Below are 23,396 nucleotides of genomic sequence, written 5' to 3' on the forward strand. Positions count from 1 at the left end.
GGACAAATGTTCTTTCTTTTTTTGAGATCCATCTGGAGAACAGCTACTAGTTCAACGACTTTGAACAACAGAATGGCTGCTGTGGTTACAGAATGAACACACTTTTCTGGTCAGAGTTTTGAGGAAGAAGAGTGTGAAATTCTGACTCATGCTCGCCACACTCACACACTACACTGAGAGCTGCTGCACACACTACACTGCTGTGTTTGGTTACAAAAGCAAACAGTTTATAGCATGAAGTCATGAAGACCTGTTTTCTTTCGCTAACTTTTCTGATGATTTAACATCCATAGGTGTGTTGTTTAGAGAAAATCAATGGTATAAGTAGATAAATAGGAATAGTTGGTGAAAACTGAAAATATAAAATAAAAGCTAATTCAAAATATTCAATTCATGTTAGTGTACAAGCCTGAATGGTGGAACTGCATATAATTAGACTAAATACATGGGTGTCACTAGGCCATTTAAAAAAAAAAATTATACTGAAAATTGTGTATGTGTTTGTATGTGTTTTGATCAGGAAGACCTTTTATTTGTCTTGTAATCAAAATGTTATACCCATAACTTAAGCAAAACACTGGAATACTGCAAAAGGTTTAGTATAGAATCCTAACTTATTAGTTATTAAACATTATTTAATTTACATTTTTTAATTTATTATTTTTTTATGTTATACCCTCATTGGGGGCTGAGCCCCCTAAAATAAAAATCCTAGAATCGCGCCTGACTTAATATAAATATAGATTGCTGTCACTCTATAGAGATGTTATTCATAGGTTTTTGAAAACTTTGACAGACATTTTGCATCTTTGTAACATCTTTATATGGATAAAAAAGCAAAAACGGAGTGAAATTCTTTTCATTAAGTGAAAAGAAAAATAGTACATGCACATTATTTGCCCATTTAGTAGAGCAATATTGGTATTATAAAAAAGACAGATTGTATTCACATTGAGCAGAACAGTGGGGGTAAAATCCAAAGGGGGAATCAATGCTTGGCATTGATTGTAGTGATGACTTCAATTGCTTTAAACAGTACTCGACTCTTATGGAACATATGTTTCCCATGAGGTCAATATTTCAGCACTACTGTAAGTGGAGCAATAGAGGTGAAACTAAATCTAATTTTAATGATCTAATCTGATGCTACCGTAGGTCTGCTAAACTAAATGAGACTGCACTCACACTGCACAAATGATGTCTTTACAGCAATCTGGATGATATGGACATAAGAGATCACTCCTTTTGTCTAATATCTAATTCTAAACACTCACTATGCAGGTCCTTCATTCACACAAGTAAAGTGCATCATGGAAACATTTTAAATCACTTTTTAAGGCACAGACTTGACATGTTAGCATCCATTAGTAGATGCAAAACATGCATTAAAGTGACTTGCTAGGGGGGAAAACATTTTCATAGAACAAGAACCCCTCTGACAATGTTCCATATGGCTCATGCATTTTTCATGTGCATTTGAGAAAAAATGTGACAACAACAACAACCAAAAAAAGTTGAAATACTGCTTTAATTTCTGTTGCGAATTATCTTATGTAGTAATTATTTTACAAATTAAATTATAAGAATTATGTTTTTATATGGACACTCCTTTGAGGAAATCATTCAAAAATGCTCCACAGCGGCTGAAAAAAAAAGCGAAACATCTTTTTCATAAAGTCATCACCTATTTGTTTACATTACATTGCTTCTTGCACATTTTTATCCCAGCAGTTCAGAAATGAAATGTTTTAAGAAAAAAATTTTCAGTTTGCAATGCTGTATGCTTATATGATGCACACATGAAAATGTATTTGTTACAACTGGAAGGTATTTTTAAAAGAAATCACATTAAAAATGGATAAAATTCTGCAGTGCACCAAAGGGGCTATTAGTACAATTATAAACATATTTGAGTTTCGGGTTCTGGTCTCATGTGCACATAATATCATAATATATTGTATTTTTACAGATTTTTTTCCCCAGAGATGATCAATATTAATTATTAAAAGAAACATTTTAATAAATTTTAATTTTTCTTAAAACTTCATATTAAAATTCTAGACTATCTTAATATTTTACAGCTAAACAGCTGTGGGATATCAAACAAATTCAAAAGAATGGTTTCCATAAGCACTAATGTTCTCTAGATGCATAACATATCTAGGCACTACAATGCCAGCACACATTATGGTGAAGGCAGTCAGCAGACTTTATTGACTCTAAAGAATTCTCCATGCACAACGAAGGCTTGCTCATTACACTAATGTGCTTTATGGTGCACAAACGGCATGATATTATGACAACACCAGTGGCCCTATATTTTACAACCACAAATGAAACACAGTCTCCCAGAGCTAAAATCAATTTACATTTGATTAAATAGCCTGTCTTGTGCTTCATAATGAAAAGTGGCATTATAGTTTTCAAATAGATGCAGCAATTATGCTGTTCTGGTATATGACATTATAAATGGAAGCGATTTGGCTTTTCATTTACACCACACCAGCATCTTGGGGGCCTAAAGAAACTTTTGAAATCTCCGTATGCAAGTTTTTTTTTTTAAATGGCACTGCTTTTGCTTCCGTGTAAACCACATAAACGGGAATTTGTAGAAAAGATGATGTCATGTGTATGCAGCGGTGTAGTGCAGGGTCTATACCACTTCAATATAAGTCAATATACCCACTTCTAAATCCCCTGATGCGCTTCATTCAGCAGTGTCCTGAATTTGCTGAATCATGACAGTCTAGCACATAAGTAGCTAATCCAATTGCATGTGAATACATGCAAATATTGCCTAAAAACACTCATTAAAGACCGAGGTGCAAACACTCTCATGCAGTGTATGTTTTATTCATACTTTAATATAAAATTTTCTTCAAATTAGAAGTAATAACTTATGACGTGCAGGAAATCTCTAATATGGATAGAGGATAGATCCACCTATCACTGTAGCCAAGACAATCTCCACTGTAGCTAAGCTGAATAAGAATAAACTGTTTGACCAATGAAACATGAAGACGACAAACACACGATTGCAACAATATATGGTTTATGTGCGTTTTTCAAGTCATCTTCAAGTAAACATGTGGCAATGCTATTTCTTAGGGTGGCAGTTGATCTGCCCCTGGGTACATGTATACAGCACTGCCTTTCGGTCTTCCCAGGGAAGGAAAATTTCAAACATAACTTACAAAGAAAACAGGCTAATAACATCAGGGTCCAGCCTTGCACTCTGAAACAGTCATGATGATACCACTCCCAAAAAAGACAAAAACAAAAGCACCCATGGGAAACATTGTGATTATAAAGATACCACACTGGCATTTGTAGCCACATTTGTACCACACTGGCTTAGCAGATGTTGACTGAGAAAATGTCAGGCGACTTTTTTTCTTTCAGTTTTGCTCTCCTAGCTATTAACAGAGTTCTGTGTTCAAACCACACACACACCGAGACCTCTTCCATCTATTTTTATGCCGGTATCAATAGAGAAACCAAACATGTGCTTTTAAACTTCAGTGGCACTGCAGCGAGAGGGTTTCAAATATAAAGTCTTCCACGTGGAGTGATGGGTTGCGATATCCTGCACGGGTAAAATACAACACTGTTTTGCTGTCTAATGCTCTTAGAGGAAAGAATGACGTTAAACTTTCACAATCTCTATGGCGTCAGTAGTTCTGTAGGTATTATGTAGTAAGTATTCAGGGGTTCAGTAAACTAGAACAAATTGCTCTCTAAATGCTTTCCTGGAAGGTCCTGCCATGCATACCGAATTGTTGCCTCTGAACTGAATCTGAAACTTTACTTCTGGGAAAAACAATAAATCCACACTTTGGTGCAAGCAAGCAAAACCAGCTTATATGTGATGGGAAATAGATTCCCTCAGAAAGTCAGCAAAAGTAACCAAAATAAAACTGAAAGTTCTTGAAGAAGTGGTAAGCAATCTTCTACAGGTGCAGTTGTACGCCACGAGATGGGCCGGACAAGTTTAACCATTGAATAATTAAAAATAAAGTGATTTAGTCAAATGTGAACTCACCATCTACAAGTCAAAGAGGGAAACAGAGTACAAACATTAGTAACTCAAGCTGATGTGTGGCAATGGCAGATCTAAAGATAGGCATTTCATAGTGCTACATATTACCATAATCCTCTCAACCTCCTATTTCTTTGAAATCTGCAACTTAAGTTATTGGACATGAGGCAATAGTTTCAACTGGTCTGTTCAAGTTACATTCCTCCACCATAGCTGTGAGGAAGGAGCATTATTTAAAAACCAGTCAGTATCAGGGTGTGACAACCATTTGCCTGACAGTACAACACATCTCCTTCGTATAGAGTTGATCAGGTTGTTGATTGTGGCCTGTGGAATGTTGGTCCACTCCTCTTCAATGGCTGTGCGAAGTTGCTGGATATTGGCAGGAACAGGAACACACTTTCGTATACGCCGATCCAGAGCATCCCAAACATGCTCAATTGGTGACATGTCCGGTAAGTATGCTGGCCATGCAAAAACTGGGATGTTTTCAGCTTCCAGGAATTAATTTTCAGATCCTTGCAACATGGGGCTGTGCATTATCATGCTTCAACATGAGGTGATGGTCGTGGATGAATGACACAACAATGGGCCTCAGCCCACCTGTGTTCGTTGGTCCACAACATACGCCTGCCCATACCATAACCCCACTGCCACCATGGGCCATCAGAAAACCGCTCACCCACATGATACCATACAGTCTGTATGCCATCTTCCTTGTACAGTGAAAACCAGGATTTATCCGTGAAGAGAACACCTCTCCAAAGTTCCAGATGCCATTGAAAGTGAGCAATTGTCCACTCAAGTTGGTTACGACACCGAACTGTAGTCAGGTGGAGACCCTGATGAGGATGACGAGCATGCAGATGAGTTTCCCTGAGATGGTTTCTGACAGATTGTGCAGAAATTCTTTGGTTATGCAAACCGATTGTTGCAGCAGCTGTCCAGGTGGCTGGTCTCAGACGATCTTGAAGGTGAAGATGCTGGATGGAGGTCCTGGGCTGGTGTGGTTACACAAGGTCTGCGGTTGTGAGGCCAGTTGGATGTACTGCCAAATTCTCTGAAACGCCATTCTTGCATTCAGCATGCCACATCTGTGGCATTGTGCTGTGTGATAAAACACAGAGCACATTTCAACACATTTTAGAGTGGCCTTTTATTGTGGCCAGCCTAAGGCACACCTGTGCAATAATCATGCTGTCTAATCAGCATCTTGATATGCCACACCTGTGAGGTGGATGGATTATCTAGGCAAAGGAGAGGTGCTCACTAACACAGATTTAGACAGATTTGTGAACAATTTGAGAGAATTAGGCCTTTTGTTTACATAGTAAAAGCCTTAAGGCCCATTCAACGATAACTATAAAGATAACTATAAAGAGAACAATATTAGCGTCTGTTTATTCTAAGCGCACGTGCATCTGTCGCTTTAAATTCTTGAGCTCATTATAGCAGGATGGATTCTGATTGGCTGTCAATGTTTGTATCGTTCATCAGCAGGAAAAAATCGTTCTGAGAATGATTTCACTGATACCGTTTATCTATGCCTTTATCGTTATAGTTGTAGTGTGGACTCTGCTTTTCTTTAATATTGAGAAAATTTTTTAGAACTATATTTTATACTTTATCGTTATGTTTACAGTTATCATGCTTGGTGTGAATGGGCATTTAGATCTTTGGGTTCAGCTCATGAAAAATGGTGGCAAAAACAAAAGTGTTTTGAAAAGCCATTGCTTTTAAATTTCTAAAGCCTTAACTTGTAAATAATCAAACTGTTTTTTTTATTTCGTATTGATAATGACTTCAGAACATGATCAATCACATACGATTTAATTTAAATTCAAACTTGTAACAACTGTCATGTAAACCTTATTTTAGGCATTAATATTCATCCTAAAGATGAATAAAAAAGACACAAAATCATAAAATCACTTAAAAACACTTTGAGTGGTTTCATTGAGAACATATTACCATATTCAAACCTAATCCACAGAAAATCCCCTTAAATCAGAGCAGATAATGCAAAAAGTCTGCAGATTCGAAGTGTTACAAAATAGGCACACAAATTACCATCCATGTCTGGAAGCTATTGGTTTGAAGCATCTTCGATGGTCATGTTACAGCTTAATTGGCCTCAAAATGACAGCGTTTAAGGCCCAATGTTCTAATGCCCTGTCCCTCACAGCACAGACTGACTTTTCTAATCCAGATATTTATGTGACGTTATTCTGTTGTTATAACCACGAAAGCAACACAGTATAAGCAATTGTTAGCTGAGCACTTTCTCACGAACATGATTTGTGCTTTGATTTCCAAGTGCTGATAGTCTAAAATTTTACTTTATGATTAAAATAGTTAGATGAAAAGCTGGTGGAAAAAGACTAGAGCTGAGCAATCTAGTATTCTGCGCTCTAATAGCATTGCCATACTGCTAGTGTTGGATCAACCCCAGTTTTAAATTTCACTGGGTAAATAATCCCTTTAATTAAACCTTCCCACCCAAGCATTAAAAAGCTGCCAACTAGAAATAAACAGGCATGCTATCAAATATCTCCACACAAGGGCCTACACACAGAAATCTGAATCTTTATGCATTGAGTTATTTTGCCACTGGGGCTGACTTCTGTTTATTCCTACCAGTAATTAAGAGTTTAAAATGGATAAGTGAAACAGCTTGGGCAAAAGGCGGCTTAATAATTCATAAGTCTATGTAGATCCAAATGACTTATATCTATTAAAATCTATTGTGGTTTACTGCTGTGATTGCATAAAATAACTACACTAAGTTTATGGGTCATTTCTGTTATGTAGTACCTTTTGAAATCTTAAACCTTTAAAAGTGAATTAAAATGTCATTATTTACACGACTGCAAGAGAGTTTATAGGACTGAAATAAAACAGCTAAAAGCATAAAATAGAGCATACAGTATGTGAATGTACAAATGAATGAATAGAACGTAAAATGTAACACTCACTCACCAAATTCCGAATTGATTTAAAATTATCAATAGTTTAATAATGAAACTAAAACTAATATGATTTATAATTGTCAATGAAATTTTTCATCAAATTAATTTTGCAATGAGGGAATAGTTCATGAAATGTTCACTACAACACTCACCCTCCAAAAAAAAATAAAAAAATAAAAATAAAATAAATACTGAATATTTACTCTTACTCAACCTCAGGCAGTTGGAGATGAGTTTTTTTCTCCATTGGAACAGATTTAGAGAAATGTAGCATTACATCACTTGCTCACCAATGAATCATGCAGTGACTGGTTGCCGTCAGAATGAGAGTCCAAATAATTATTAAGACATTTGAACTTTAAACCCTTACTTCTGGCTAAATTACCAGTACATAATCCATAATAATACTCACTCCAGTGAACTCATCTAAATCTTGTATGATCTGAGGGTGAGTACAAAAATTCAGCAAATTTTAATTCTCGGGTGAACATTGTGTTTTAAAGATACTTTTATCCCAGGGTGTGGCACACTCAGACAGAAAACTGAACAGTTCAGATAAACTATACTGTTATTCTTACCGACAGTTTGTTATTTATTCTGTCCTCTCCCTGACTGATACAGTTTTATGGGCGTGATGGAGTTTATTGCAGGGGACAGACGAATTGCCTTAACCTCCTTTTAAGAGCACATAAAATGCACTAAAGGGGCTCTGTTCTTTCTGCTGGCACAGAATGAGTTACCACCATGGATGGCCGATGAAGGAAATAAACAGCATACTTAGCATTTCAGAGTCTCTCACTCTGGAAAACCCCAATAAATTCAGCTAGAGCTGCTGACTGTGCTTTCACAGGCCAGACAGTGACAGCAGATTGGAGACAGGGTGCCGTGCCACCTCTCAATTCATTACAAACCCATTGGAAGTATGTGGATTGATGAGAATGCACTAAAGGGCAAACTTAAATGTCTACATTTCATGACAGGAGCCACATCTTTTACTCAAGGTGGCACAGTGTAAGCAATGCATCTGAAATGCTATAAAGCAACCTGTATCCCCCCCACCACCCTGTAGCGTCATCGCCAGATTTTATTGATCAAAATACATCAAAAAAAGAAAAAAAGAAAAAAAAAGAAATCATTGTTTTAATAGGCTGATTTAGTGTTTTTTGTTACTCAATTATTAATAATGGCTTGTGTTATCAATGTTAAAAACCAAATCAAAAGACTTTTTTTCTTCTTCTCAAGACTCTTTAAAGAATAGAAAATTCAAAGGAACTTTAAAATTGTTTTTTTTGTAACATTATAAATGCATCTATGATCAATTTAATGCACCCTTGCAGAATAATTTATTTTATTTATTGCTTTATTTTTTAAATCATACATTACAAACTTTTAAATGATAGTGAATCAACACACACACACACACACACAATATGTTGCAATTTATAACAGAAAAAAAGACTTGATAAGATTTTTAAGATAATAATTTTTAATTATAAATTACGTCTTTTTCTGCAGAATCAGAAAATTCTGTGATATGTTTTTGAAAATAGTTAGCATTTTTGCATTTTGCACACACCCTGTTGGCTCACATCCTGTGCAGTTCTAAAGAAGGAAAAGACTGCTTGATTCCATTTGTGTTTTTAAACAATGCAAGTCAAGCATGTACTCGCCCCTTTGTCATGGCATTCAACCAGTGCCATTCTAGAGATATTTATAAATGTTAAGTATTTCTCTTTGTGGATATACAGTAGTCAGGGAAGCTGCAATTCAAATATGGCAAATGTGTCCTTTCAGGCATCAAGTTGCTCCACTTTTCAAGAAAATAAACAAAGGTGCTTAATTAATTGGTGCATTCATGTGAGCTGAGAACCTTCAATTGTTCAGCTGATTTCTGTTTTTATTCTGTCTCAAGTTTAACCGGAAGGTGAAAAGGAAAAATGTCTCAAAAAATTGCCAAGGTATCTGAACCAGATTTTCCTCCAGTAAGAGAACTTTCTTAAAGCTTGGCCTTTACATAAGTGAGGGCTGCATTATCCAATTTACAGTGTTTCTTAAAGAAGTTATGGCAAGTGTGGCAGTAAATCAATCGTGGATGCATATTACACATAAAAGGAAGGAGAAGGGCTTGTAATAGCTTGGTGAGTGTTTAGGGACCATTTGAAAGCACTTAACATATTTATGACATTAATTATTCATTTGTTGCTTTCCCCCTCAAGCATGCACATATGCCAGATATCTAAAAACAAATTCAACTAACAATGCAAGTCATGAGATCACACAAGCTAGTATTCTCCAGACATGCGACTGGCTGGTTATTAATGTGGATATGCTATATCAGATTAGCTCTATAGTGGTGGCAACTACAGCTTATTATTACTGTCTTATGTCAGTTTTTCCTGCTCATTCATGCAGGCGGCATTTATTTGATCAAATGTACAGCAAACATTAATATTGTGAAACATTACAATATATATATATATATATATATATATATATATATATATATATATATATATATATATATATATATTTCTATTTTATTATTATTATTTATTTTTGTGAAGACAAAGCTTAAATTTCAGCAGTCATTACTCCAGTCTTCAGTTTCACATGATCCTTATGAAATCATTCTAATATGCTGACTTTGTGCTCAAGAATAATTTCATTACCAATGCTGATAACAGTTGTGCATCTTAATTTATGTTTGTATGTATTTGTTAAGGATTCTTAATTTTGTAAAAAAATTAATTTGATACATCAAAAATAATTTGTACAGTTTAGTCTTGGCTGTCACTTTTGATCAGTTTGATAATTGAATCCTTGCTCAATTTCTTCAGAAGTGAAAGTCATCTTTCATGGGTAAAATTATATAGCAGTGAATTATATAATTCTAAAAATATAGTTTTTGCATTCCCAATTGCCCCAATTACAAATAGCATTTACTTTACTTTCCAAAAGAGGGGGAAAAATGAGATGTCTCATTTAAATTCAGCATCAGTTTCTCATTGATTTACACACAATGATAAAGTGATGTGTCAAGACACACGCATTAACATTGAACTGATAACACTTTCTGGCACAATGAGATGTGCAGGGAGCAGCTTCCACCCCCTTCCCACCAAAATACATGAAGTGGCACTACAAGCAGCTGTTTGTGAAGGTCTGGGCTCAGTGGGTTGTGTGATTCTGTCTCCTCGGTGCACAGATTGTGGCTCTACAGCAAAGTAGCTCAAGCGTTTCCTTCCTGAGGGAGGTATGAAAAAGCAATGGTCTCATCTTTTACTTTTGTGATGGTTCCTCCGCAGATGTCTAATGAAAGCTGCGCCTCACAAAAGGACAGTGGTTACCATCTCAAGACAGGCAACACGTAGAGTCGAGGGGATTGGCTTTGACAGATTCACTCTCATAACGACTTTGTTCCTTATCTATCCCTAAAAGGTGCATAACCTTTCAGGGGGAAATTAGGTACAAAGTTGTCCCGTTTAGGCAGAGATGCTCAAACCAGTAACTAGGGGCTAAAGCCATACCATTTCACAAGTCCAGGGGGATAAACATAGGGGGATCATATCTTCATTTCTAATATATATTTTTGTTTTAACATTTTATTAAAGTTAAATGAATTTTTAGTACATTTGATTTAAAATAAAATGTAAACAATTAAATATTTTTTTTTGTTCACATTATTTAATGATGTAACACTGTACATTTTAACATAATATAGTTGGATATAATGCAACATTTACTTTTAGCCCATTGCACCTCTGATTTAGGGTCATGGCTCTGTAAAAAAAATAAAATAAAAAAAGTAATAATATAATATACACATATATTTATTTATTTAGGGTTAGTTTATTATTATTTTTTTTATTTTATTATTATTATTTCTGCATGTTTTTTTTTCCACCATATCTATGTTTTAGTGTATAATTAAGCATGCAATTTCACATTACAATAACAAAACAGGGAATTTTAATTAAAAAAATATTAAATACGGATGAAATTCAGTGGCCTGTGTTCAAAAAAGGCCAAACACATTCTTTTTAAGATTATCCGCTACTTAAATGGGATTAAATGCCATCACTCACAGTTCAAGGTGGACAGTTCATGTGACAGTTCCTTAAGAAAATCCATCCAGCTGAATAATTGAAGTGTCTGAAACCCATCCATGAATATGCAAGAAGGGAATCACAGTGTCTCAACCGCTCTCTTCCATCATCCTCCTGCTGGAATCAACAGCACATCTGGGCTGCAGAGAAAGAAATGCTCATCATACCTCTGCCTCAGCATGATGAGTATTACTGAAATGAGATGCAATCAAATTAAATCAAATCAAATGTGCTAATGGGTTGATAGCAAGATCTGTGTGTACCACTCCTGGTAATAAACATGTAATAACCATGCAGCAGCTTTGACCTGTTTGATTTGTCGAACATGCAATAATATACAAAGCATGTGCATGAACTTTAATCATAATTTTAATATAATAATTATTAATATAATTAATGCAGTTTTAACATTAAGCACATTGTATAAATGTGAAATATGTGAAAATGTGAAATAACTGAGTAATGATTGCTATTTTAATATTTCCTGTGTGTTTTACTCAAATTTAGATTTTGTTTCACAGTTGCAAAACTGATTATTTCCAGTGTTGTCACTTTAAATAAAATGAATAGAATAATGTTTAATGTATACAAGCTGCGAGTCATCAAAGTTGCTCTTTGCTTTGGACAGTTTACACCTGAATTAGGAAAGAGTTGAAGTAACCAGCATGGAAGAGGGTTTAGATTAGTCCATAAGGAGATTAATTTGCATAAGCACACACATGGACTTCACTGGAACTGACTGCATGAATAAATGGCAGTAAGTGGGGGTTTAGAAGTATTGGGTTTGTAACAAAATTCATCATAAGTCGGGTGTTTAACGCCCAACATTTTCTCATGTTGAGAAAATGTTTTAATTAAATGGGTCATATGATGCGATTTGAGTTATTCCTGTCTCTTTGGAGTGTTACAAGCTCTTGGTGCATAAAGAAGATCTGTAAAGTTGCAAAGACTAAAGTCTCAAATCCAAAGAGATATTCTTTATAAAAGTGAAATCTCCGCAGTTAGTGTTGAAGCAGCCATGTCACGCCACTCTGTTCCCCTTTTGGGCTTGAACTGATGGTAAAACTAAGGACATTATTAAATGTCTCAACACTTATTTTGAAAGATGACGCTTGCGATCATGGAAAGGGGCGTTACATTTGCAAATAGGGACTTCGTAGAAAATTATGCATTTGAGAGAGGCGAGGCATAGAGGACCTACAATAATGTACAGTATTTAAAAAAAAAAGTGTTTTTTGAACATTAAAGCATGCCAACATATTCTTTTACACCAAATATACAAAATAATGATCTTTAAAAAAGCATCATATGCCCCGATAACATTTATTGCATCTGATGCTCTCAAAATTTCTCTCTAAAATGAATGAATTAATGAAATATACAATTTACACTGCTGCCAACATTCTCAGCTAAAATTGTTTAACACACACACACATAAATATATTTAAATTATTGATTTATTGATTTGGACTATTTAATATAAGCAAATACAGCAAGGTTAATAATAAGGTTAATAAAGCAAATAATAATAATAATAATAATAATATTTATTGCTACAAAGATCACAACCAGCTTCTTAATAATAAATATTATTAATTTAACAACTAATATTTAATAATTTAATTAATTACATAATAATAATAAACACATGGTATTATATTAAATTATTCATTAAATAAAATAAAATGCAAAAGCTCAGACTACATGGGAGTAAATGACACTGTCCTGTGTGGGATAGAGGTGTCTAAGACACTCTTGCAGTATTTCACACATATAAGCTCTGACAGTCAAGAAATTGAGGAAGTAGCCGCAGGATATGTACAATATTATCTACATTCCCTCTCAGAATAGAATTAGAATTCTATAGAATAGGATTATAAAATCAGAATTTACAATAAATATAGCTCATTTCACAAGACATTAAAACATTTTCCTGAGAGAATCATAAGGACCTTGCATGCTGTGCTCTTCTAACCCTGCAGCAAGAATGCAGATACCACATTTTACTGTCTGTCAAGCATGTAATGAGCTATATCACACTATAGGGTGTTCATATGACCTATTCCTTGTCATCGCTTTGACTTTTTTTTTTTTTTTGTAAAATACATTTGACAATTTAGGTAAGACTAAGTTGTGCATGGATCATTCAAAGAAATATGATTTGGATGTGTTCAGGGGAGCACTTTTTATGGCACTGAAACCCTTTACATTTTTTCACTTCACCGGAGTGGTCTTGGATTAGTTTGATAGTGCTTTTTATAAAGTCAGTATTGAAATAATAACCTTATCTGGGCTCTAGGTGGGTAAGAGAGAAGAAACATTTGACATAACATTAACTCTTTTAGATTAAAAAGTAAATTAATATGAATTAAGTATTTTAACTCTGTTCATCTGCAGTAGACAAATCATTTATTGCATTTTTAGTTCTATTTAAAAGATAATTTGGTCACAAATAGCCTTAAACATAAATAGTCAAAATATACTGACAAAAAAACTGCTGATGATAAATAATTAACAAACAATATAATTTTTTGACTGATTCCTGACTTAACTACTCATAACTGTAATCCATTCGAGCATATACCAAGGTTTTAAAAAGATAAACCACGTGCTGTGACATGACCTTTTTAAAGCAGAAAGGCTGGACTAACAGGTTGACATTCTGAATCTGTACAGTGCAGAGTTAACCTGAGTTAATCCTTTCTCAATTTTTGACATAAAAGTGTTTTTGCTTTTCTTTCAAAAGTAACAACAGCTTGTCAATGGTGCAGTTACCTTAAAGGGACTATTCTGCACCTTATTCAGACATCTGACTCTCATTCTGACAGCACCCATTCACTGCAGAAGATCCACTGGGGTGGATATTCTTATACTTGAATGAGAAATAAAAGAACAAAATCAACACTAATACAATTAGTAGTTAATTAATAGACAACAGTATAAAAAAGCCCCAGAATCAGTCCCAGGGCAAATAGTTCCTCTTCAATAGAAAACGAATTTCTGAGTCACACATGACTTCACTCACACCTTCAGTCACAGATGAAATGAATCACACATACCAACAGCTCAGTCAGGGTGGGACAGTCACAGCAGGGTGGCATCAGCAGCAGGACAAATGTATGAGGACCCCCCCTGGACACTGAAAACACAGGCACTATTTAAAGCGTCCTAATATTACTGCCTGGCATGGGAGCAAAACAACTCAGGATGGCAGAAACTTGCAGACGGTCACCTGAGTGTATGACTGAAGGTATAGTACAAGTGGAAGTTAAGAAATAATTGACAATTATAGTTATATATCAAAGCAAGGAACAATCGCAATTCATCAGGGAACCAAAAATAATCATAATACACAATGTCTGGTTCATTAAACAACTAGATTTGGAAGCAAGCTAAAGAAGAGGTGAAATGCAGAGTAGAAAATACATTTTTCTTTGTGTCTGTGTGTGTGTGTGTAGGTACTTTAAGGGTGGGGTGATTAAGTGCTTGTGAAAAGGTGTGTCTTCAGATGCTTCTTTAAGTATCATTGAGACACCCAAACAATAGCCTGTTTTAACTGCTGCAGTCAGGAAAATGGTACCACATTCTTTGGACTAATACATAAATCATAAGGAGCTGCTTCCTCCAGGCCACCCATATCTTTAATGAGGACACGGCATTATATGGCCACACACAAACCAGAAATGAAACACTGTGGGTACCTTCATCAGTATGTGAATGCTCAGCATACAAACGGCTATTATTCAATAAAGAAACACATGCTTGCTTGTATTTTAAGTACATGCATACTGACGAAGGTGTTCACAGAGTTTCTGTTCTGGTTTGTGAGTGGCGATATCAGGCAGTCTGTTATTTTAGGTTGTATCCGTTTTAGATTTTATTTGATTTTGCATGATATTATTAAGGAACATATTTACTTTTAATCCTGTTTTGTCTGTATAGGGCAGGAGTGCCCAACCCTGCTCCTGGCAATCGATGACCTGCAAAGTTTAGCTCCAACCCTAATCAAACACAAATGCCTTTAATTTTTTCTGAAGATCCTGAGGACTTTAATTAGTTGCTTCAGATGTGTTTGATTAGGATTGGAGCTGAACTTTGCAGGGCATTCGATCGCCAGGAGCAGGGTTGGGCAAGTGAAAAAAAGACATAAAAAAACAACTAGCTACTGTATACAAAACATGAGATTACCTCACACACTTCCCTTCTAAACTGTACTGTTTTAACTAATTTAATCTAAACACTGCATAAAACCCTTTTTTTTTGTCCTATGCCAATTTTGTCATGAACACGTCTAATTATTGTGATTATACTGCACCCTAGTGACCAGTTATGGACAATGCATTTTAGCGCATTTCATTTGTACCTTTCCTGGATTTTACCATAGGAAAAATAAATATTCACTGACCAATGTTTTAATCGTTATTTATGTTATAACAAAAAGAAGAAAAAAACTTCTGAAAGGGCCTTTATGTCCTGGCTATAATAAGTGAACATTTTAATCATTACTGTCCAGGAAAAAATACAGTTCATTAAACATACAGTTTGTAACAGCATGTACCAACATTGAAGTGAAGTATTCACTGCTGACAATAGTTACCTATAACACAAATATGATGCTATTTAAATTTTACTTTGTAGGATACACAAACATTGTTATAATTTATAACTGAGATGGTTTGAAATAAACGTAAACATTTAGTTAAAGAAACTTGTGCGACCTTTTAGTTTAAAATATAGGGAATATATTTTGTATACAAAAGCCCAGCAGGTATTTTTCACATTACTTAGTCTAGAAGCAAATGTTTTCTAATCCTCAATAGTCTAGTAGGCCTACTCACACCCACCTTTTGGCCTTAAAAAGGTTCAGTGTCTAAACAATTCATGTAAACAATGACTATGCGGTATTCACAGTCATTTTAAGCAAAGTACGGCAGTTAAATGGATACTGACTTACAGTGCTTTTATATCTTTCAAGGCAACGGTCATGCAATATTTGTTATATCACTTTGAGTTAGTTGCCCTTCGTAGTTTACGTAACTCACCGCCCGAGCAAATCAGCGTCACGGGAGCGAGCACGTCTAAGCTCCGCCTTCTCCTCAACTTTGTTGACTGCGGCGGAGACGCGCCAGATCACTCAGCATCTTCGTGAAAGACATGACTAGACTAAACGGACAGAGAATGGATGCAAACGTCGTGGTACTCGGCACAGACAATGTTGGAAAATCTGGTAAGTTTAGTTTTTGCAAGTATATTATGATGTACAGCCAGAAAAAAGCATTAATTTCTGCTTCAGTCATCTTTTGTAACTTTATGAACATCTTGCCGTTTGCTCATATGAGTTTTTGTGTCGTGTTTTGCAGCACTTATTGTCCGATTCCTGACACGTAGATTCATCGGGGAATATGGGGATATTGGTATGTTGTCTTTTCACTGACTGATTTATAAGTTTATAAGTTTTCTTTAATATTTTCACATTTCACTATAACTGATAAGTTGGTTTCTCTAGAATTCCTTTACACTCACAATGTTGTTGTGGATGGACGTGAGCAAACTCTGAATATATGGGATGCACCATATTCACAGGTGATTCATTATTATTTTATTTTATTCATATTGAATGACTTTCAAATATCTGTGATGTAGAGGTAAAACAACAACAACAAAAAACACCAACAACAAAATAACAGCATAAACCTGCTTAAGATGATGAGCTGGTCTCCCAGCCTGGCCAGCTGAATTTATAAGTTTTAGACACTTTGTGTGTTTGGACACTTTTATGTGTGTTTTATTTTTATAAAATAAATTCCCAATGGTCATCTTCTTCTCGACAGGACCTGTCCTCTGAGTCCTTGATGTGTGAGAAAAGAGTCCAGTGGGCAGATGGCTTTGTGCTGGTCTACAGCATCTGTGACCGGTCCAGTTTCAACGCGGTCTCCAGACTCATTCAAATAATCAAATCCACTAAGGATTTTCTGGGCTTTGAGAAGATGCCTTTAATTATTGTGGGGAACAAGAGGGACCTGCACCATCGCCGTACGGTGCTCAGCGAAGAGGGCAGGCTGCTTGCGCTGTCTGCAGACTGTCAGTTTTATGAGGTTTCAGCTGCTGAGAACTACCACGGGGTCCTCATGGTTTTCCATGGGCTGATGGATCGAATCAGGGAGTCCAGGGTGTCTGTGAAAAAGTTAGCAGGCATCAAGGGCATTGTGAAGAGCATGTCTGCAGTGTTTACCCGCAGGCGCACAGATTCGCTGTGAAGGTGATGGGAGCTCTGGAAATAAAGCGTGTGTGGTCTGATATGACCTATTTTAGATCCATTGAGAGGGACGAGCCGTTGCTGTGGCTTTCATGAGAGTCTGGGATCTCTCATGTGACTACAGCTGGATCTGGGGGCAGCTAAGAGACAGCCCTAGTATGTCTGCTAAGGTGATGGCTGCAATTGAGAACATATTGAAATCAGAGAGTTCTCAATTAAATGCTTAAGATGCTATGTGGCAGCAGATTATATCAATCATAAGTGGAGTGAATATTCAACTGCATGAAGAAAAACATGTATTCTAACCTCTGCTTACTTAAAACAAATGAAAATTTGCTAAAAAAATGTACTCACCCTCAGGCTACCAGTTTATTTCTTTGTCTGAACACTTATTTGAAGAAATTTAGTGTTACATCATTTGCTTACCAATTGATCCTCTGCAGTGAATGGGTGCCATGAGAATGAGAGTCCAAACAGCTGATAAAAACACTACAATAATCCACAAGTAATCAACACAAACAACTGCTCCTAAACTGTAATTGATCTGTGCATATTTCTCTCGAATCAGATGAGAGGACTTTTACACTGGAGAAAACAATATTATGGATAGAGGACTCATATTTTAGCCAGAAGGAATGGTCTTGACATTAAAATGTCTTAATGCAGTTTTTATTAATAAACTCGCAGCGTTTCACTTCACAAGATGTGAATTGATGGCTGCAGTCTTGTTGATTATTTATGGATTATTGTCATGTTTTTATCAGCTGTATCAACTTTCATTCTGATGGCACCCATTCACTCTAGAGATCCAGTTATGACCAAATGATACAATGCTTAATTTCTCCAAATCTGTTCAGATTAAGAAACAAAGTCATCTATATCTTGGCCCAAGGATTAGTAAATTTTCAGCAAATTCAGCAAACTATTCCGTTTTCAACAGGAAATATGTCAGTGCTTCTGCAAATAGTCATGAATGTTGGAAGAAGATAAACACTGATGCAAGACAACATTGTCTTATGCTACAAATACAAAAGTCTCCAACAGTATCAGGTATTATTATTCAAAGATCAAGGCTGTCTTGCATTTCAGTTACAATGTACTGTTTGAAGAGTGTGTCTGTGTGCATTCAGATAACCGCACAAAATGGGTTATTTTCCCCCAGCTTCTTTTCTGGGGCTGTTCAAGTGCTTTATTGAGAACATGTATTGGTTTCTAGATCAAACTGTTTAATATTTCTTTGTCTATAAATCTAATAAATCAAAGGAACACGTTCCCTGAGAGCTACTGTACAGTGCAATGTTACAATCAGTAAATGAATATGCTGTATTTGTACTGAATATATTATTACACCAAAAACAAGTTGGTTGATGAAAGATCCTAGATAGAAGCTTAAAGTGGAACAAATGTAATGAATATATGGTGTAAAGCTGACAGTTTATGTACATGAGTATTTCTTTATCAACAATCAAAAAATAAAAAAAATAAAATCATAATTTATATTCATAGACCTTGGGTTTTTCAAGGGACATCTTATGAAAAAAGTATGTACGATCACTATTTGCCGTGACTGTTGTTACAATAAAAAATTATTAAAAAGTTGTCCTGTGTCATTAGTGAGATTTTCAATTATAGTTAGTATTATATAACCAGTCACAAATAATGCAAGATAACTGTAACTTAATGTGACTCCTCTAGCACAAACCGTACACATTATAACTCAAAAATGAAAAATATTGAAGTCACACCACAATTTCTAAATCAGCGTTTTTTCCTAACTACACTAGTTATCAAAAGTTTGGTATCAGTAAGACTTTTTTTTTATTTCTTTTATTAATATTTTTATTAAGCAAGGATGCATTAAATTTGTTTCAAGTAAATGCTTTTCTTTTGATCTTTCTAATCACCCAAAAATACAGATAAGTATTTATTTATTTTTATTATACATATTTTTTTTTGTAGCACTACTTCCACAAAAACATTAAGCAGCACAGCTGTTTCTTGAGCAGCAGATCAGCATATTACAATGATTTCTGAAGGATCTTGACACAGAACACTGGAGTCATAAAGCTGAAAGATCAGCTTTGACCCCTCATGAATAAATTACCTTTAATATTAATCTAAAAAAAAAACTAATAAAAAAATAGAGGTTGTAGAAGTAGTAAGTAAAAACCATACCTATCCCAAACATTTGAACAATATTGTGTGTTAGTTCCCCAGCATGATTTATATGCACAACAAAATAACTTTGCTTTATTATAGACAAGAATTAGAAAAACACCATCCAGAGCCTCCATATGTATAGTTATACAGTATAACTATATTTAGGTCACTGACTGTTGAGTTTCGATTTGGTAAAGGTATTGACGTACCCCTTTGCCAGCACTTTAGAAATCCTGACCCACAACTGTTATGCCTTATGCTTTAAATGAACATGACAGACCTGCAGGATAAATAATGAAAACTGCATCCCACTCTGATTGTCTATGCTCCAATCTCATTCTGCAGTAGGGGCAGCGTTTCTGCTGTTTAAGAAGATGAAGATGAGGAGGAGATCTGGGTGTAATTTGTCAGACTTGGAGATCTGTGGTTGGGTACTTTCTTGATGTTGCAACCAAAAACTACTTACTGCTGCATAGGAATCTGCTTCATGACCTTCTTCTTCAGCTGAAGGGTCTCCTCTAATATCTCCATGAGCTCTGTAAACTTAGGAGGCTGCTATTGAGAGTGTTTACTGGGACTGTGCATTTGGTCTCCTTCATTAGTCTTCAGCACCAGGAATCCACTCTCACATTCTTCTGATCCATCTTTTTCTTCCAGTTGGGAACCTCTTTCAGGCTTGGAAGATTGCCTAGGAAACTGTTATGAAAGAAAACAAAGCCTTTCTTTAGTTTTCACATGGGAAGGCTCTCAAAGGTAGCAGAAATTATGGAATTTGGCAGTCAAGTACTATTCATTCACGCACACATATGAGCATTCAAAACAAGCAAAAAAAGGTGAAAACATCTAGTATTCTTGATGTTCAGACAACAACAGAGACAAAGACTTCAGAATGAAGCATTAGTATATACTAAACACTTTGAAGTGGAGTTTAATGTAAGTCCCACTCATATAAATATTTTGATTGCAGAACATTTGTTTTGTGGCTAGGCCTAAATGTGGTTGGCAAGTTTCTTTCACTCATTTCAAACACCATTTTTTAAATGACACTGTAAACCTATTATTTTGTGAGTAATGATTCTCTAAAATACCAAATGTCCTCTAAAATACCATCAGGAAGGCACAAGTCACACAAGCTCTCCCTGTATGTTGACAGATATCCAGCTGCTAGAGGGCAGAGTGACTTTGGTGCCAGACCTGTTGGAGTCTCCTCCTTTTGTCTAGCTATTTTATGGGATCAAAAACAGTCGCAGGCCAGGGGTTAATTACGGAGGGATGGATCTGTCTGTGTGACTGAGCTCTGAGCTACAGTGAAGGCTTCATTAAAGGGATAGTTCAGTCAAAAATGACAATTCTGTCATCGTTTCACCCTCATGTCATTCCGAACTTGTAAAACATAGTGTTTTCTGTAAACACAGATATTTTGAAATGATTTTTTGAAAATCATCTCAGTTTTTTTTTTTTTCAAATGATTTGTACCCCATTGCCTTTTATAAAACTCTTTCTTTAAAATGCCTTCTTTTATGTTCCATAGAAGAACATCGGTGGTTAAGGTTTGGAACGACAAGAAGGTAAGTGATGACAAAGATGAACGATCCCATTAAAATTTCAAAACCCCAAACTTGTGTAAAGACAAAACATAAAACACAAAAGCAAAACAAAACAAGCAAAACAAAATAAAACAAAACAAAAAATGCAAAACAAAAACACATAACAAGACACAATGAAACAAAACAAAAACAAATTCGTAACCTAAGCAAAGGTTTATGGCACAGGGCCACAAATGGGAAGGTTGTGGCACCGAAATTGAAAAAGACAGGCCAAAGAAAGTTTCTGTGCAATTTTCTGTAGCCAGGCAGGTCAGAGTACCTTATCTTCTTCTAAGAACGTGAAGAAACGCGTGGCCTCGGCTCTTTACTGTTAACACTGCCGTGCTATCACAGATCTTCCACTCCAGATTTTCCACTCAGTTAAACTCACCCAGATCCTTAAGAAACATGTAGACACAAGCATCAGCATATCTCTCAATTTCACTTCTACAGATAAGCTCAAGAGCAAAAACAAAGAGACAAAACAACCCAGATGTTCATAGAATGATAAGATCATTGAGATGTTAACTTAGTAGCATATTCGAACCAAAAACAACATCAACAACAACAAAAAAACATTATGTGTAGGTACAACCATGTGCCCAAAACACTCTAAATGTAATTTAAAACTGAAGTAAAGGTCATTGAATGTAATTTATAAACATGAATTTTTGTGACTGCACTCATTCGCTTTTGGTCAAATTGCTTACATGCAGTTTGTTGTATCACCGACGTCATCTTCCAGGTGCTTTCTGCGTACTGTGATGTAATAATCAACATCTCTGTACCCAATTCTGTCACTTCACAAGTGTGATGTCTGTATGTCTGTGCTAGCGGTCTGTGGCTAATTACAATATCAGACCACGTTTCCTAGAAGTAACCAGTGGGGTTTGTCCTACTGGTGGACATCTTCCAGTGAGACGCATCTGCTGTTTTTCAAGGAATTCAAGACCAATGTTGCAAGAAGAAAAACTTTGAATGATTCATTAGATTGTCTCTGATCTCATCTGGAATACACACTGCAATATAATTAATGGGGATCTAAATGGGGCTGTAAAACAGCTTTTATTACATCTTGATGACTACTAGGTTAAAGAATCCACTGCATCTGGGATAGGTATGCAGCATGTAATCAGAAACTAAAGGTCTGCAGGCTGGAATCAGTTCAGGTCTCTATGAACCTGTAAATCTGAATGAGTATTACTAAATATCCCATGTAACTTTAGAATTTTTATAGCTATTTATAGCAATGACACTAAGTGAAGTGTTGACTCAAATTATGCAGAATTATTCACAGAATATGATTGACAAACATTGAGTGATTTAAAGCTGAATTAATTTTAACAATGTGCTCTGCTTCAGTTTGACCTGCCTAAGAGCAAGGTACATAAACCAATTCTTCAGTACCGTCATAAGGATAAAATATTTAATTTAATTAATTCTACATTTTCATTCTGCATTGGGTTTTATTTTCTTAGTAGGAAGATGTCGTGTGTCAATTGGATCTGACCCCTTAATTGTGTTAGAACAAAGCTGACGGAGGACAAAATAATGTAAATAAAAGTGTATACACTAGCGTTCAAATAGTCGGTATGATTTTGAAAAACTGCATTTATTTGATCAAAAATATAAATCTCTCATTGGTATGTCCATGACAGTTCTCTAAACCAATAGCACAGATTCCAGCTGGATCATTTCTGCTATTTTGGGACAGATAACTCAATCAGCTGAATTTTATATTAATTTGATAAGCTTGTTAAGATAATTTCTAATTCCAATATGCAAACATTTCTTCAAGAAGCTGATACAACTTTTTTTTTAAGGTTTTCTCCGAAATTCGCCAACAAAACAGTAAAGAAAACTGCATTCATCAAACCATTGCATTGGGTCTTTAAAAGACATCATGTACTTAAAAAAATGTACTATATATATTTAAGACATGAGCCATAAACTAGATTTTTAAGTTGAGGACAACTATGTCGACAACGATGTCATTCTTATTCCCTGGTTTCCCAAATAACATCATTCTAGGTTTGACAAGCCAACCAAGGAATATCTAAAAATGCATTGCTTAATCTTGAATTAAACTGTTTGTCTCTCATGTCAGCTGATGTCTCAGATGTGCCTGCTCATCTGGCAATGTCATTAACTACGTGTTTGCCACTAACTCTATTTGTGCAAAGGAACAAAAAATACTCTGATACATGATGAATGGTCAACAAAAATGACTAACCTGTTATAAAAGCAAGAACATCTTGATTAATAATCAATTTGCCAGTC

At 35.5% G+C, this 23,396-nt stretch overlaps 1 protein-coding gene, 1 long non-coding RNA gene and 1 pseudogene across 4 annotated transcripts; 1 reads left to right on the top strand and 2 right to left on the bottom strand.

The window, feature by feature from the left end:
* Positions 1-9,759: 9,759 nt before the first annotated feature.
* LOC113061615 (uncharacterized) lies at positions 9,760-16,184 on the bottom strand. Of its 3 annotated transcripts, XR_003278398.1 has the most exons (6): positions 16,069-16,161; positions 15,032-15,094; positions 14,174-14,253; positions 13,890-13,986; positions 11,094-11,254; positions 9,760-10,252 (listed from the first exon to the last, which is right to left on the bottom strand). It is a non-coding gene; the product is annotated as an uncharacterized LOC113061615 (long non-coding RNA). The 3 variants fall into 3 exon arrangements; XR_003278396.1 differs by lacking the exon at positions 15,032-15,094 and having other exon boundaries at positions 9,761-10,252; positions 16,069-16,182; XR_003278397.1 differs by lacking the exons at positions 9,760-10,252; positions 15,032-15,094 and adding an exon at positions 10,682-10,788 and having other exon boundaries at positions 16,069-16,184.
* LOC113061614 (ras-related and estrogen-regulated growth inhibitor-like protein) lies at positions 16,185-18,956 on the top strand. The gene is made up of 4 exons (XM_026230889.1): positions 16,185-16,341; positions 16,475-16,528; positions 16,621-16,697; positions 16,946-18,956. Exons 1-4 carry the CDS (start codon positions 16,269-16,271, stop codon positions 17,369-17,371), a joined length of 630 nt encoding a protein of 209 aa, XP_026086674.1. The 5' UTR covers positions 16,185-16,268; the 3' UTR covers positions 17,372-18,956.
* Positions 18,957-19,896: 940 nt separating this feature from the next.
* Positions 19,897-23,396, bottom strand: part of LOC113061228 (uncharacterized) — a 31,804-nt pseudogene continuing 28,304 nt past the window's right edge.

Source organism: Carassius auratus, chromosome 43, assembly GCF_003368295.1.
Source record: "Carassius auratus strain Wakin chromosome 43, ASM336829v1, whole genome shotgun sequence".
NCBI classification, from domain to species: Eukaryota; Metazoa; Chordata; class Actinopteri; order Cypriniformes; family Cyprinidae; genus Carassius; species Carassius auratus.

Excerpts from the sequence above, each read along its gene's own strand:
- LOC113061614 (XM_026230889.1), top strand. The coding sequence starts at position 16,269 with ATGACTAGACTAAACGGACAGAGAATGGATGCAAACGTCGTGGTACTC. Across the intron at positions 16,529-16,620 it reads CGGGGAATATGGGGATATTG|AATTCCTTTACACTCACAAT; the intron begins GTATGTTGTCTT and ends TGGTTTCTCTAG. Across the intron at positions 16,698-16,945 it reads GGGATGCACCATATTCACAG|GACCTGTCCTCTGAGTCCTT; the intron begins GTGATTCATTAT and ends TCTTCTCGACAG.